This window comes from Lemur catta, chromosome 4 (assembly GCF_020740605.2).
Source record: "Lemur catta isolate mLemCat1 chromosome 4, mLemCat1.pri, whole genome shotgun sequence".
Taxonomy (NCBI): Eukaryota; Metazoa; Chordata; class Mammalia; order Primates; family Lemuridae; genus Lemur; species Lemur catta.
The window spans coordinates 26967451-26985492 of NC_059131.1; the positions used below are offsets into that span (position 1 = coordinate 26967451).

The 18042-nt window shown below is 33.4% G+C and overlaps 1 protein-coding gene across 5 annotated transcripts in view; it reads right to left on the bottom strand.

Moving 5' to 3' along the window:
- Positions 1 to 18042, bottom strand: part of STRN (striatin) — a 99204-nt gene that overhangs the window by 21258 nt on the left and 59904 nt on the right. For 3 of the 5 annotated variants that reach the window (XM_045549390.1, XM_045549389.1, XM_045549393.1), the window contains 5 exons: positions 15147 to 15282; positions 7415 to 7525; positions 4911 to 4997; positions 4305 to 4448; positions 2950 to 3086 (listed from right to left, as the gene is read on the bottom strand). In XM_045549390.1, coding sequence (XP_045405346.1) covers positions 2950 to 3086; positions 4305 to 4448; positions 4911 to 4997; positions 7415 to 7525; positions 15147 to 15282 — 615 coding nt within the window. The remainder of the gene's footprint in view (positions 1 to 2949; positions 3087 to 4304; positions 4449 to 4910; positions 4998 to 7414; positions 7526 to 15146; positions 15283 to 18042) is intronic. The other 2 variants (XM_045549392.1, XM_045549391.1) reach the window with 1 other exon arrangement.

Here is an 18042-nt window from a genome sequence, read left to right on the forward strand (position 1 = left end):
ACCAAGTTTCCTAACAATTAAGAGCTATTAAAAAAGAATAAGCTTTCTCTAGATAGAAAATGAAGTTTCCTTAGATACTAAATAAACTCTTTGTGGGGTTAGTATACAGACAACAAAAGTATCTAATGGGAACTTCTGCTTCTGGCCATGATGAATTAGGTAACTTGGACTGCCTCTATACCAATGACAAGCAGAAAAGCAAAATATTAAGAAAATTTTAAAAAGTAGTGAAAAAAAGCAGGCCTAGATCCAGAAGACAGAGGACTAAAACGGTGAGCCCAATATTTGGGGTTGTTTTTCCCCAGAGAATGTTTATTGATTCCAGAGGGGATGGCTGAGAAACGGAGCGGTGCTTGCGGAAGCTTTATAGTGCCACAGGGATACAAATTGATACTGAAGACCTGCCAAGACAGTGAGGCTTAGTGAACCACTTTGCCTTGGGTTGTGATTTCAAAGGGTTTCATCCTAGACATAAGGGTGAACTAGAAGAAGCAAAGCCTTTAATTGAAAAGTGATCCAGATTTCTAGTAGCTGCAAACATCTGAGAAAAGCAAACTAAAATATATTCTCTGGAGGAAGATATCATCCTAGGTCTGAAGTTATTTCTATACACAACTTTTCAAGTACAGTTATTTGAACATACAAAATCACCATGCACATAAGGTGATAAGACAATACAAATGAAAATAAGCAGAACCAAGATACAATAGTAACAGAACTACAGAGTATCCAATTCAACTTTAATATACTCATGCTTACTATGTTCAAGAAGCTACTTTCAAGAGAAGATTGAAAATTTTGGAAGAAATTTGTAAACAGTAAAAAAAATATTTGAGAAGCAAAAACTGTAAGACCTCAACAGGTGTGTTTAACTATTACACATTATTGAAGAGAAAATTAGTGAACTGAAAGATGGGTCATAAAAAAATAAAGGAAGGGATTAGGAGACAGAGGTTATACAAAGAAGGTCTAATACACATATAACTAAGTTCCAGAAGGAGAGAGAGACAGAGGTGCAAAAGCAGTATGTGAAGAGAAATGGCTGAGAATTTCATAAAACTAATGAAAACATATCAAGCCAAGAAGACTTAAGAACTTCAAGAAAGTTAAATAAAAAGGAAACCAAACCTTGGCTGAAAATGAAGATAATATTAGAGAAAGAAACCTCAGATTAGCATTAAATGACCAACAACAGAAATGACAGTTGACTTTAGCAGAAAATGATAAAAACAAAAAGATAATAAAATACAATAATATGCTTAGACCGCAAAAAAAAAAAAAACCTAACCTCTGCCAAATGGAATTCAATATGTGATAATGAAATAACAGTTAACCCACTCAGGCTAAACAAAGAAATTTAAGAAACCAGAAACTCAGAGAACTAACTGGGCACCAGTAGATCTTCACTAGAGAAAAATATTAAATACGTTCTTAGAGAAAAAGGAAAGTGATCCCAGAAAGACAGTCAGACATGGAAGAAAGAATGGAAAAAAGCAAAATGTGTAAGATAATGTAAAATAAATAATCCTAATTGTAGGAGATAAATATGTTTAGAAATATATAAGAAGAATGACATATAAATACGGTGGAAATTAAAAGTATTCTAAGGTCTTTGCATAGAAGTTTTGATAAAGATACATGTGATAATCTCTAGAGTAGCCACTAAAAGAATTGATAATCTCTAGGGTAGCCATTAAAAGAGTAGCAAAAGAGTATATAAACTCCAAATGGTAAAGGGGTGGAGGCTTGAATTAAAAAAATCCATCCCAAAATAGGCAAAAAATAGGAGAAAAAGGAACACAGAACAGGTGCACACAAATAGAAGCTGGACTTAAATCGAAATATATCAGTCATTACTTTAAATAGAAATGGACTAAATGCTCCTATTAAAAGACAAAAGTTGTCAAAGATTAGATGAAAAAGCAAAAGTCAACTAAATGGTGTTTTTAAAAAACAAATGTAAAATATAAAGCTACAAAAACATTGGAAATGGAAATGATTTTTTAAAAATCTGTAACATATTTGTTGAAAACGGAGTGCAAGGAGCCCGTTGAGATTAGATGGTTATTATAGCAGCTCTGGGTGAGAAAACAAATGGACTAAGATGGGAGGTGAAAGGAAATACATGGATTTTGGCTATTTTTGCAGGTAGAACCCAAAGGACTTACTAATGGACTTAGCACAGAGCTGGAGTTTTTGATTTTCAGGAAGAGGAGTGGGGTGGTAAGGGTTCCTCTTTGCAATGCTTCTTGATCATATCTATAGTTTGCTTAGACATCCATCTACATCCCCTGTATGGCAAGTGTGCTGCAAGGGCTACACTGTATTCTCCAACAGACATAATTCACTACCAAAGTGAGAGGAATTTAATAAAATGATAAGATATATTATCAATACTTTACCTATGACATAAGCAACTATTTTTCTGACAAATTATTTATTGTGATGAGCAATTATAAATGCATTTATAAAACAATTGTGTTTGGAATTAAGTAAATGCGTGCACAAAAGTCTAAATCTTTGATGGGTCAGCCTTAACATCTGGAAAGCACACTATACAAATCTATGCCTACCAATCATTAAAATCACTTCTCAAAAGGATATTGGCTGATGTACTAAAGATGCAAAACAAATGTTATTTAGAGAGACATGAATTTCAACTAATCACTGGTGCCCTAAAACATAAAACAAAACCCAAACTTGGTAACAGAAAAAGTAGTTTCTTTCAATAAACAAACTACACTGACTTACAGATTTAGGCAAAGCCCAAAATTTTACTCTCTAGGTTACATGAAAAATGTTTATCTTTATCTTTTCAAAGTTTACAATGAAAACTGAACCAGGTTCTATACTTGTAAAGAAGTTTTACCACTGCCATCTTTTTCTATAAAATTAACTTTTTATTTTCAAAAACTGAGTAAAAACATCAAAAATAAAATTACTACTTACATCGTAAGTTAGTGAATCTGCTTCATTGGCCACTGTAAGGCCTGCTAACTCTCCAAGTCCTAGTTCACTTTCAAGGGCCTCATCTGCTCCCATGATGAATGACTTTCCAGAAGAAGGAGGAAATGTCAGTGCTTCCACTGAAGAGGGAAAACAAAGAAAACATTAAAAAACCCCTAAAGAATCAACATTTATAGTCTCATTTCCTTGTATCAAATTTCTTATAAGGGCATGTATACATTTAATTATTTTAAATTAAACACAGTAAAATTCAGTAAATAGAAGAAGATCCTAAAGAACTGATTGCTTTTTCCGTATCTTAGCCACAGCTAAGGGCATCATCTAATCAGAAAAGTAAAACATGAAACAAATATAATAATCCACTGTCATTTCCTCTTCACTATATGAAAAATAACATGACTAAAGGAAAGTAAGTTTTCCTCGTGGTATTTCATGCTTTTTCTCAGGCTGTGTTATTCCATAAATAATAATCTGAACAGACATATACCTTGCAAATAATTATAGTATTTAAATTCAATATAATTTTTAAAAAATGTTCGTCAAGATTACTTTTATGTCATACTGGATTTTCAGCTGATGTAAATACATATTTTAAAATCAATTTCCACATATAAGCATTTTATACATTTACAAATAGATAAATCAGAACTTGTGCCTAAAAGAAAGAACTGTATTCATACATTGTAAGATTGTACTGTAAAAAACTGAAAGCAGCCTAAATATCCAAAAGGGGAATGGTTTTGTATCAAGTTTAAAATATAATATGCAATCTTAAATTATAATTATAGAAATTATTTGTATTATTTTATGTTAAGTAAATAAAACAAAATAGAATTATTCTACATGATATGTATATAGAATACGCCTATATAAAAAATATATGCATATGGACAAGGACTGAAAGGAACAAGAAAAAACAGAAAACAGAAAATGTGACTACACTTTCAGGTGACTTTTTACTCTTTTTCATTCATCAATTGATAAAATGCTTAAATGAAATATTTATGAGTCTCAAAGTAAACATTCACTACCTATTTACAGACTCCTAATATTGGAATGGTATATACAGGACCTACCACATGGGCATCTGTGGAGCTAGAGGATATTCTAAGCCAGAATTTAGAGTTGGTTTTTAAGTGTGTGCACCCTTTTCCAAGTTAAAAATTGGAGTTGGAATCAAATCTACCTGAATGTAAGAAAGCCTGCATTTGGGGAATACTAATGCAGATCAAATATTTGCAGAATAAAATTCTCTGTAAAACAAGAGAGTCCTCCCTAATGACTGAATTTAATATATATCCAAGTGCTTTTTGTGCTTCAGTGTCTTAAATACTTGCCTTCATCTGCCCTATTAATTTCATGTTCAGGAAGCCTGGAGCTGCTGGGTCTGGAAGGTGAACCCACAGATGGCTGCAATGAAGGAAGTTCATCAACATCTCTCAAATTAGCAAGCATATCTTGTAGTTTTGACCTATTGGGTCCTAGTCAAAAAAAAGGAGAGGAGACAAAAAAGAGGAAATAGAATTATCCAACTGCATCAAACTGGTGCCATAAACCTTATTTCATATCTATCAACATTTACCTTTAAAACTATTTTACTAGGTAAGTATTTTCAAAGCTTTCAAATTATTTTAAAAGTTTATTATTTCTTGAAAAGAATATTTTACATATATTTTAAAATTAAGCTAATGGAGTAACATCACTATTTACATACATGAAAGACTGCTTTTGTCCAATCTAGACCATTAGAAGTAACAATACTCTATAATCAAACCACTGTATTTGTTGTAAATGCAGCTGGATATCACAGATTGTGAACCTATTATGTACTGAATTAAACAGTAACACCCCTGCTTGTTTGCTTAAATTAAGTTGCATTCATTGCCTTACATCCTGAAGCTATCATAACCGAGGTGAAGTCTCATGCCCTGCTAATTACTTACCTGGGCTTTGATTCTTCATTCTCCCACATCCCTGTTTTGACTGTTTTATATAGGATAGAGGCTGAAACAGATCTTCGGTAGTTTTTCCTGTTATAAGTTTAATTAAGAATGGGAAAATCTTACCCATAGTCCATTATGTTTTTTTTCCTATACCAGCAAAGAATATAACTATTTTAAAGCAATGTTAACTAATGCCTAGAAATATATTTCAAGATAATATGATTGGAGTACACAATTTGACTGGAAATATTTCCACCAGACCATATGAAAAAGACTCAAACTTTTTCTAATGAGTAAAAAAATTTCCAGTTCAACTAAAGTTATGGTGTTTTAAAAATTAATGCTTTACATACCAGTTCAAAGCTTTGCTTCAGTTCTGTTTTTACTTACACAAGTCTTTACTTGTTCCCAGACCACTATTTTATCAAAAGTTATCATGAACTGAAGATGACAGATAAAATGTGCTGAAGTTCAGTCTCCAGTCCCCCTATATTCAGTGAAAGACATTAACATTTCACCCCTAGAGAGTAATTTTTCTTCACTAAAAAAACCATGTGTTATATGCCTGAACACAGATCATAACCCCTCGATTCAGGAAATCCAATTGCTTCTATTAGTAGGAATATTGTTCCAGTCAAATGGTGTGGTTTTAGTTAAGTGCTAAATTCCAACTACAGCGATGCCTTAATATTTGATAAGAACTAAATAATCAATGTAAGAGTAGATGGATTCTATAATACATAAATCCTGACTACCCTTCCAATAGAAAGACATTTTACATTTCAAGACATTCATTTTTTTGGCATAATGAAATATCTGAACATTAAGTTAATCTGGAAATTGTTTCTCATGTATGATATCCAAATTTTTCTCGGTTTAACTTGTTTTGTTATGGCTTTAAAAGCCATGACAAATTATGTCTCACTTTAAGATTACGTTTCTTATCAGTATATTTGGATAAAATGTACAACATGTTCTTGTGTTTTAATATTAATCTTTTTCATTCTGATTTAACCTATATTGAGTTAGCATTAAATGACATCATCTCTTGGTATGTACTGATCTAAACTATGCTAACATTAATAATGGATACTGACTTTTTATCAATTCAAGCTAAATATTTGTAAATTCTAAGATATTTTAAGTAAAGATTTAAATGTTTTAAAGTAACTACCAGGTTATAAAAGAATATCCTAATGGGAATGACTGGTGTTTAATAAGCTTTAGCTTAACTATAAAGAGAGAAAAAGAAAAACATATCCTTCCAGTCTTTTGCAATTTTAAAATATATTTCTTAATGTTTGACTTTTTTTTTTTTGAGACAGAGTCTCGCTCTGTTGTCCCAGCTAGAGTGCAGTGGCATCATCATAGCTCACCCACAACCTCGAACTCCTGGGCTCAAGCGATCCTCCTGTCTCAGCCTTCCTAGTAGCTGAGACTATAGGCACACGCCACCACGCTTGGCTAATTTTTTCTATTTTTAGTAGAGATGGGGTCTCTCTCTTGCTCAGGCTGGTCTCGAATTCCTGACCTCAAGCGATCCTCCCACCTCAACCTCCCACAGTGCCAGGTTATAGTCACGAGCCACCGCACCCAGCCTAAGTTTGATTTTAATCTTACTTTTTACTACTTTCATATCTCAAAGAATGAAATTCCTATTGCCATAAAAGGGAGGTCAGGTCTACATTTATATTGTCAATGAGGGTGGATGACCAAGGAGGTGGTTTAGCCTTGTTCTCCTACAAAGAGGTTTAAGACTGTTTTCAGAAATGTTTTGAAAGCTTTTATATTTCTATTTTGCATACCTAACTAGGTCTATTGCTAAACTTTCTTAATAATTTGCATAATGAAAGAGTTATTACATATATGATTCACAGGGCTAAAAATTTCATTTTGGCTTCTGTTTTTGATGTGGCACATATTTTATTGAAAAGAAAAAAGCTAATTGGTAATACTCTTATAAATGAAATTGGCCAAAATTTTAAATTAGAAGATAAATACTTCTAAAAATTATATATTTGACTTTGTGCCCTATATAGCATATTGTCGTGAGAGCAAATGAACTGCGTGTTATGAGCACATGGAATATTCAGGGGTAGAAATTAACTTTCTTCAAGATCTAAAATTATAAATAATAATTTTGGTGGACTGCCAGAGGGTCACATTAGATAAGCTTTATAAATTGTGACTGAAAAAAATCATTGTTATAATTAAGCACATATACTTTTAAAAATCAAATTACCACTGTACTTGAATACATAGCCCAACACTCTCATGAGGCTCTGGATTTATTATGATTCTATAATCATGTGTGGTTTTTTTTTTTTAAGTCCATAATCAAATAGCTAACCATTTAATTTCAACCCCTGAGAGCAGGTGAAAAGGAAAGAGATGAGGAGCAGAAATGAAAAAGAGTAAGTAGTTTTAGGAAAACATTGAAAAAAAATTGGGGAATGTAAAAGAGGCAAGATTTATGATTTACAGATACAATGTTTTCCACTTACTCTTCACCCCCTTTTTCCCCTTTCTCTCCTTTTTGTATTGTTCCTTGAGTTTGGTAATTACTCCCTGGTCCACATTCCAGGCTTCAGGCATGAGACACTGGTCTTCCTTTTCTAAACAGAGTGAAACAAATGAAACAGCCTTTTTCAATAAAATATTGAACACTCTAAGTCAATATGTCTGAATGACATAACAATCATTTCCTTCATAGTATCACTAAAAAAAATAGTCACTGCTTATTAGATATATAAGTCACACAAAATATAATAGCTAAGAAACAATGATCAGTTCAATTTCCTAGGTAATAATAATAAATTATAATAAATTTCTCTTGAAAGAGACATTAAAAAAAACCTGGAAGAGTTTAGTGATTTTTAGTAAATCAAGCTGAAACACTTACAATCAAGAACTGCTCATTTTCAAAATTTTATTAATATTAGGACTCACAAACAACACTTCATACTAATTTAAGTGATGAGAGAAGATTATTATAGATTATAGAAAATAATCTCCAATGATCTTACATCAAGAATTTTATATTTTTGACATGTGTTTATCAATAAACAATGATTTTTATTTTATAGGCTTTGTAAATAGCATTTTGTAAAACTTATTAACCTTCATTCAAAATTTAAAACTATTCATTTACTTATTTATTTATTTTTGAGACAGGGTATCAAGCTCTGTTGCGTAGGCTGAAGTGTAGTGGTGCAATTACAGCTCACTATAGCCTTGAACTTCTGGGCTCAAGCGATCCTCCTGCCTCAGTCTCCTGAGTAGCTAGGACCACAGGCATGTACCACTTGGCCCGGCAATTTTTTTTTTTTTTTTAAAAGAGACAGGGTCTTGCTATGTTGCCCATGCTGGTCTTGAACTCCTGGGCTGAAGCAATCTTGCCTTGGCTTTCCAAAGTGCTGGGATTATAGGCATTAGCCACCATGCCCAGACTACAATTTAAAACAATTTAAATGTGCTAATTTATAAATCCTTAACACAGGAAACTGAGCTTCTAGTAGAAAAGAAACTCAATAATCAATTGTCACTATATCAGGAGAAGAAAATTTAAAGAGTAAATATAAGCTATATATTTTATATTTATTATAAAATAATTTATATACTATATAACTCTACATAAATGTTAGCTCAGACCTCTAGCTTGTACCCAAGACTCGTATATCAAAATGTTCACTCTACATTTCCATTAGGATCTTTAATAGATATTTCAAACTAAACCAAACTCTCACAATCTGTTTTCCCATCCAGTCTGCTCCATCCACAAAGTTCCCTACTTCATTTGATGGCAATTGCACACTTGCATCTGCTCAGATCAAAAACCTTTCTTTCTCTCCCAACATCAAATACTTCAAGAAATACTGTTTTCTCCACATTTAAAACATATCCAGCATCTGACTTCTCAGAACTTCCACTGCTTCTCTCATCACTATGATCAATCTCTCTTGCTAGGATTTCTGCAATAATTGTCCCCCTAGCCCCAAGTCTATTATCAACACTGGTTGCCCTGGGTAGTCGATTCTCAACATAGCAACCAGAGTAATGATTTAAAATAAAATCAGACCATGTCACGCTTCTGCTCAAATCCCTTCCATGGCTCCCCATCTCACCAGAGGTCTACATGGCCCTACATGATCTGGTCAATTTTTACTACACTCCCCCTAGAATTACTCTGTTCTAGCCACTCTAGCTTTCTTGAATTCCTCAAGCATGCCGGGGCTGCTGCTGTCTTAGGGCATTTGCTCTGGCTTTCTTCTTACTGAACACTTTTTCCCCAGATACCACATGGCCAATTTCCTCATTAACTTCAAGTCAACTGTTACCCTCTCAATGAGCCTTACCATGACCACCCTATTTTAAATTGCAACCTGCCCTCTCTCCACCCCACCCTGACCCCAGCTTTCCCTATCTGCCTTATCTTGTTCTACTTTTTCTATTTTCTATAGCATTTATCGCCTTCTAATATACTATATCACTTATTATATTTATTGTTTATTGCCTATATCCTCTTAGTAGACTGCAAGCACCAGAGGAATAGGGATCTTCACCTAGAAGACCTGGCACATAGAAAGCACTTGACCAATATTTGTTGAATAACTGATTGGAATAAACTGAAATGAATCAAGATAAACAGAAATCTATTTTTTATAATTTAAGTTTCAATCCAGTTGATAAAACTGTAACACTGAATATAACACTATGAAAAACAATTTTAAACAACTCAATGTTTTTATATATTATACTTAACTATAATCCATCAATAGTAGAAATAATCTTTATATTTCCAGAAAGACATAATAATTAAAAATGCTATTTTTCACCAATTGGTTCTTAATAATAAATTAAACTGAGTGGCTTTTGGATTCTGGAATGCCTTTATTTTTTTGAGGTAAAAATTTAGTCTTATCACAATCTTACTAGACTCAAAAAAACAACAGCAATGGAAGATCAGCAAAGATGTATGGGAAAATCTATTTAACTTGCCAGAAACTAACCAGATTCTTAACCTAAGCATATCACTCTTTTTGGAGGGAACAGATGGGAGAGAGATGGAGGGAGCACTTAAAAGGGTTTAAATGTTCATTCAACTAAACAAGATTTGCAATCTAGTTTTGCTAAATTGTTAGAAGTAAATGCTTTAAATTTGAATTATAAAATCCTGAAAACACACAGGCCAAACTACTGGTATAGAAACCTCCAGTCAACTGAACGATTCCACTGACTCATATTCACTAACAGAGCTATATAGCAAATTACTAAAGAATAAGACAATTCAGTTGTGAGAACAGCTACTCATGTGCCTCATATAGCAGGTTAAGTTAAAATGTACACAAATGTATCATATACCACACTGGGCCGTGATTCACACATTAAAGGAAGTTACACAAGGGACAGTGCAGCTGTACTCAGAAAAACTAGTCCCAAGTATCCCTGCAGTAAGACTGGCAACGAAAAGGGCCAACTAACAGCTGTGCAGATGTGTGATTCCTCAGGGAAAGACTTCAGTATAGCACAAGTAAATCTAGCTATATTGGTAGACTTGTTGCTTAAATATCTGAGTAACATGATACACAAGCTCAGTAGGGAATAAGACAGACCCATTTCACTTTAACTTCCCCTTGGTTCCAAACTTTGTTCTCTTGAAAGAAATGTCCCTCACTAGATAGCCATTGTTTTCTTCAATGACCAAGTAATTATCTTAAATAATTCTTCAAGTATTTGCCACAAAAAAGGAAAAGAAGTGGCATTGGCACCATGGCAGAGTCCCTGAAGGGTAAGATCTTTAAAGGGTTAACTACCCAATGGCAAATTTATATGATTTAAGTTAAAGTAAAGGCAGATGAAAAATCTGTGTGCTATGACTGTAAGTTACTACTATAAATATTATCACTGCATCAAAAAATTATTTTTTAATGATTCTGGGGCTAATGACCTACCAACCAGCCTAGAAAGTATTTTTCAAGTGAGTACAAAGGGCAGTAGAAGTTATCTAGGCTCAGAAATATAATCAGTCCCTTCTCATGAGAAGGTCCAATAAAAGCAAAAGAAAACAACTACAAGTTGAGTATCCCTCATGTAAAGTGCTTGAGACCAGAAATGTTTCAGATTTTGGATTTGTTTTGGATTTGGGAATATTTGTATTATACTGGTTCAGCACTCCTGACCCAAAAATCTAAAACCCAAAATGCTCCAATGAGCATTTCCTTTGAGCATTATGTTGGCCCTCAAAAAGTTTCAGATTTTGGAGCATTTCGGATTTTGAATTTTCGATTAGGGATACTGAACCTGTAGCAACTTAACATCCCAACAGGAAAGGTCATTAAAAGATTCAAAAAATGCCAATAACATTATAATGCTTTCTGATAAAAGTAAGGGGAGTGTAAGTCTACTTTGAATGCAAAGCAAAAAGAAAAAAAATCAACATAATATCTCCTTGAGACCTTGTGTTACTGGGATTATTTACAATTAACAGAGAAAGAACATTTCTTTCCTTGAGGTGATCACAAATTATTTTCATTGTGTGATGTTTCAGGTAGAAATAAAAGATTATAAAAAATCTATTTTTGTTTATTAATAAATTAGGCAAGGCAAGGCATAGTGGCTCTAGTATTTTGGGAGGCCAAGGCAAGAGGATTGCCTGACACCAGGAGTTCCAAACCAGCTGGAACAATAGAGTGAGACCCTGTCTCAAAAAAAAAAAAAAAAAAAAAAACCTAGCCAGGCGTGGTGGCATATGCCTGTAGTCCCAGCTATGTAAGAGGCTAAGGCAGGAGGATCATGGGAGCCCGGGAATTTGAAGTTGCAGTGAGCTGTGACGAGACCACTGCACCCTAGTCTAGGCAACAGAGTGAGACCTTGTCTCAAAAAAAAAAAAAAAAAAAAATCTTGGCACTTTTTCCCTGAACTTACCCAAGAAAGTCTTTTTATTAGTCACTATATAATAACAAAGCAAGTGTAAAGGAGGAAAAATTTCGAAAAAATTTTTAACACAACTGAGAGAAGGAAAAAGTATCTTAGTTTTTCCTTTTGGCTTTAGAATTCTTTTATATTTCTTTTAGAAGGAAATACACAAAAAGTTAGGGTTTAAGTATTTCTAATGTTTGTAACTAAAAATGTAAAAAAGTTCTTCATTTTAAGCAATAAAATATACTAAGAAATATTTGGACAGAAGTAATACCTGTGTTCTAGTGTCATGATCTCTGTTCTTTTTTTTGTTTGTTTTCAATTGATACAGAGTCTCCCTCTGTCCCCCAGCTAGAGTGCAGTGGTGTCATCATAGCTCACTGTAACCTCCAATTCCTGGGCTCAAGTGATCCTCCTGCCTCAGCCTCCCCAGTAGCTGGGGCTATAGGTACATGCCACCATGCCCGGCTATTTTTTCTATTTTTGGTAGAGACGGGGTCTAGCTCTTGCTCAGGCTGGTCTTGAACTTCTGACCTCAAGTAACCCTCCTGCCTCAGCCTCCGAGAGTGCTAAGATTACAGACATGAGCCACACCTGGCCTATTCTAATTCTTGCTATATTGAAATCTATATTTAATGTAGGTGTTTGGATAAAAGTAGATGAAAAGTTCAAAATGTAGTGTTATCTACATTTCAATAACAATAAATAATTCTGTAAAACAATTTCACACCAAGTGTGTACCTACTTTTACCTTTATGGATGAAATGTTAACTTAAAGGAATATATACTTCAAGTAAGAAACCATTGGTTCATTTTTTAAGAAAACTTAATGGAAGTTTTTATAAAGATAAACTTAAAATAATATCAAAATGATTAGCAACACTGCATTCTCTCAATAAATAAATACTTCCTAAATATTAGGCCATTAGAGTCTACTGAAATAATCTATTGAATATTCTTAAGTCTCAATGGGTGAAAAGCAACACAAACCATAAGTCTCACCCTAAATATCTATATGAAAATTTAAATATAAACTTAAGAGTATTTGTACATATAACTTTCACGGAGAATCGAGACATCTTTATCAGTATTTATTTTTTGTATACACATATAATTTTTAAAACTTACTTTAAAGTTTACTTTTTATCTAATTTTCTATTCAACTGCACCTTTAGAGTTTACTTTTTATCTAATTTTTTATTCAACTGCACCTTTAGTTCTTGAAGGTATACTGCAATCTATATTTACAGTAGCAGCTCAAATAAAAGTGGGTGAAAATTTATGATAAAGAAAATTACTTCAACATACACAATTTCTAACCCCTTCTAACAACTTTTTAAAAACAAGATTCATCCGTAGTATTGTTCAGTGTAATTCTGTGTTTTAGTTAAAATTCTCAAAGACTGGCAAAAAGATCAATATCTTAAATTGAAAACAAATCAGAAATTTTAAAGTTAAAATTCCAATTATACTTTAGTATAATTCCATTAATACTTTAGTATATTTTAACTAAGATTTCTATACAACCACATGTATAATGCCATGAATTTGTATTGAAATAAGTAAACATAATTTATCAGTTAGCAAATTAATAATTCTAAAATCACACCAAGAGCTGTCAGAAAATTGCGAACAATTTTTTGCAGAGGCAAAACCAAAGACTTGTAAACTATTTCAAAGCAAAGTAATAGAAATAATTTAACCTTCCACATGTTTGCCTCTCACCTTTCCTCTATGCCAAAGCACAATTCCTGAAAAGTAAATCACAATATCAAATTATAGCACATATCCTATTTCTTCTGTATAAGGACTCTTAACTTCTCAGTGGCAAAAAAATGTAGAAAACATTTCTCAAACACTAAAGAATGCTAAATAATGTTTAATTTTAAAATATGTTAAATACTGTTTTTAAAAAGGTTTATTAATTAGCATATAAGTAATTCCTACTATCGTGAACTACTTAATAAGCTTACGGAAGATTAAGTTAGTCACATTTATCTGCGGAGTGTGGATACTACAGAAGTTATATATCCAAAAATGCAAAATATGCTCTACACTTTAAAAAAGGAAACCAACATTCATCCCTTTTACGTCAAAGAAGCGAAAAATTTCCTGATTTTTAAATCTGCCAACTAAAGAGAAGACCAACAGTTAGTGTGGCCGAATAGCCAAATAGAAAGAAATATTTTGTCATTTACTTTCCCTCAGTATAATTAGTTTCTTGGAAAACTAGCTTCCTAACCCTTCATAGGGAAATTGTACAATCTTGTTTTACACAAAATGTATAGGACACAGTAAAAATACAACTTCTAAAACAAAGATGAACTATCCTTAAAACTTTGCTTTAGTGTTGAAAAAACCTTGAAAGTAGAAAGTTATCATTAGCAGAACTATACTATGCAGTAGGATAAAAAAAATTACAAATGTGAAAAAATAACTTCATCCATTTTTTAAATGAATAAGACATTCAGAGTTTAAAGTTTAATATATTTTAAGTTGGCCTCAAAGAAAGCTCTAAGGAAAAATGAGAATAGTTACTGATTCTCTAACTTTATCTGTCTTCAAAGTACACAGAGTATAAAGCTCTGAGTTCTGGAATTCTTCAACCTCAAGAGAAAATTTTCTCTCATTCTCAATCTAGATCTCTCTGTCTCATATTCACTAACATGCATACACACACACCTGATGGAAATGATCACATTTGAAGAATTTATCACAATCCTACCTTATTGATAGCAACAATGCATTTCCAAACTACTAGAGTGGTGTATGCTACAGAAATTTCCCCCAAATACTTGTTTAACTCTTATTAGATGTTTAAAACTAGATTCATTTAGACCAATTAGAGCAAAAAAAAAAAAAAAGAAAGAAAGAAAAAGAAAAACTATGCCTTGTATAAACTGTCAAACCCTAAATTAGACTGAATAACTAACTATAATTTTCTAACTGATACTACTGTTTGCACAGAAGATGCCAGAGATGAGATCTACAAAATCCTCCATTATATTCTCTTACTCAATTTCCACAACAACTAGATGTGCAAGTTCTACTGTCTAGGCAGATAACAGAGAATATTCTGTGTATTAACTCACATTCTTTTCATATTATATTGCTTATATTTTTTTAAAAAACGAGGTAACTAATTGTACAACCTTCCTTAAACACACACACACACCCTGGATAAAAGGTGACAGTAGTATTAAGTGCATAGAATGTCCGACAGTTCAACATTATAGTTTAAGATACTGCTCTCCTGGTAAAACATTAATTTCTTTTATTTACTTAACAACTCTGGTTGGATACAGTATTGTTCCTTACCCCAGTCTGTTCCATCACCTGCGCTTCTAGATTCATTGTCTCCTTCCTCCGATGTAACCAAGAAGTCAAACTCCTTTAAAGCTTCTTTTGTATCTCGATCTTCACTGCTGTCAGGCAATACTTTTTTCCTAACAATCTAAGAAAAAAGCTAAATTAAAATATTAGGATATATTTTGGATTTAATTTAAAAAGGAAATAGTATCCCTTTACTACTGAAGGAGAAAACTCAATTCTTTTCTTCAGAAAGTGTATCTTTGTCGAGTAACTGTACTAAACTCAATGAAAAACACATGTATTTTTAAAAGATATATATTTGACATTTTAAAGCAGTAATTTAAACTTTCTTCAATAAGATATTTTCTAAAAGATGGCTTCTTTGTTTTATATAAACAAATGGAACCAAATATTGAAATAATTGGAATATAAGACATATATTTAAATTATAGATAAATGAAAAATGTCCCTGACACACTATGAGAACCACAATCAAATTTTACATTTCGTGGATGCCATCTGTGCAGTTTGCAGACATTCTGATCTAACCCAAAGAGGAGACACATTGTCAGAGTTTTTCAGAATACAACCATGATGACTTTTTGGGAGGAGGGGAAGAGAGGGTCTTGATCTGTTGTCTGGGTTAGAGTGCAGTGGTGTCATCATAGCTCACTACAACCTCAAACTCCTGGGTTCAAGCAATCCTCTTGCCTCAGTCTCCCAATTACCTGGGACTACAGGGGCATGCCACCACACCTGGCTAATATTTTATTTCATTTTATTTATTTATTTTTTTGTAGAGATGGGGTTTTGCTGTTGTTCAGCTGGTCTCGAACTCCGGGCCTCAAGTGATCTCCTGCCTTGGCCTCCCAAAGTGCTAGGACTACAGGTGTGAGCCATTGCACCTAGCCTCCATGATGACTTTTAATACAACTGTATCATTTCCTCACAAAACCTAAAATCACAAAAGCCACAAATTCAGAGATGCATGCTCAAACTTACAAGGTACTCACTTAGGTTCCCATAATTATTTCTACTGTCTTAATCTTGCATCTGTTTTCTCTAACAGCTCTTTATATATTCAATTTTACCCCTAAAATAGTGATTTTTCAGAGTCTAGATGTACATTTAATAACAAATCTGGTAAGGGCTGTTATGTCTCATATATTCAGAAATATCTCCCAAATCACAAATCCAGTCAGAGGTTAAAACTTAAGCTTAATACATGCCTAAGATCCTTATGAATTATCTCCTTTTCTGCCACCTCTATCAACATGAGCCCGAAGAAATTAGGATGACTGCTTTGTAGAACCGAAATGATTCAATATCTCAATTTCTCCGTCAGCTTCTTCACTTCATGAAAAATAAAAATAGCGTGACCTGATCAAATTTTATCTCTGGACTATTTTGAGTGATTTCAAATTATAAAGGTTATAGCCAGGGGTATGGTGGTGCATGCCTGTAGTCTTAGCCACTTGGGAGGCTGAGGCAGGATTTCTTGAGCATAGGAGTTTGAAGTTACAGTGAGCTATGATCATGCCACTGCACTCAAGCCTGAGTGACAGAACGAGACCGTGTCCTAAAAAAAATAAAGTAAAATAAAATAAAACTATAAAGGCTTAACAGACAAATCAGTGGGACAGACTAGAGAGTTCAGAAATAGACCCTAAGAGATACCAAATATTTGACTCATATGGCCCTGTTTCCATGCTCATTTATCAATCACAGTACTTTTCATCAGATGACATACAGCCTCAGAAATTCTTCTCAACACAGCACTCCAGGAAACCGCTACCAATAGAATAAAGCTAGCATAGTAAATGAAACCTATCTGGCCTTACCTGCCTTGGTATATGTAAAAAGTGAACAGGAGAAATCAAGTATTATTTGGTGATACTACAATACTTGGCTTAATTATTTGGGGTATTTTTCTAAAATCAAGAAATACTTCTATGTTTGTAGCACTTCCCAATCTAACATCTAGCAAATCTATTAAACAAATAGAAAAAGCAAGATCAGTTTGACATATTGTGAACAGAAAACCTATGCTGAATGTGTACTCTCTTACAAACACAAACCACATTCTAATAATCTGTTCTAATTTTCCCTGGGCAGCCAGACTAAGGTAGAAAAGTGTCTCTGAAGAGTCGTCCCAATGGGACATCCTGATCTTCACAGTTTCACATACAAATATATTGCGTAATCCACCTTCTTTTTTACCCTAGAGGTTTGACCCCTCCACCCTCTCCGGGACCCTGAGAGGGATGCTAGTTCTAATTCAGAGGGGCTATCACAAACATCTTGTAGATGGAAAGTCCTTGTTCTCACAAACTGACAAAAAGGGCAGGGAAAATCCACAAGGCATATATGGAAACTTAAATTGGAAGTCTGAATGTATTTTTTATATTAAATATGGTATTAAGTCACAAAAGTAATTCATGGGGGAAAAAAAAAACCTATTTTTAGGTCTTACCTCCTCAGTATAACCTTACTAAGAAGGAAGATAAATGATACATGTTTACACAGATCATGTAAAGGACTATCATTGCAGATCACTATTTATCAAGTATCCTATTTTAAATACCTAAACCAAAAGTCCCGTGCTTTTAGTGTATAGGCATAGAAGAAAAGTGAACTGTGGTTACCACTGGAGAATAGGATTACTAAATGAGAAAGGGCAGAGACTGTAATCATAAGCATGTATTACTTTTCCTCCTTACACAGAAGGTTCCACTCCACTCCTATCTTTAATGAGCTTACAAATCAATTTAAGAAATTAAGACAAAGCCAAAAAAGATATGTGTTGCACAGGGTGCCCAAGTAGATTAGAAAAACGGATAGGCTGTCATTTTGAAAACCATTAGAAGCAGCATGACACAAAGGGGATGGGATTCCTTATACT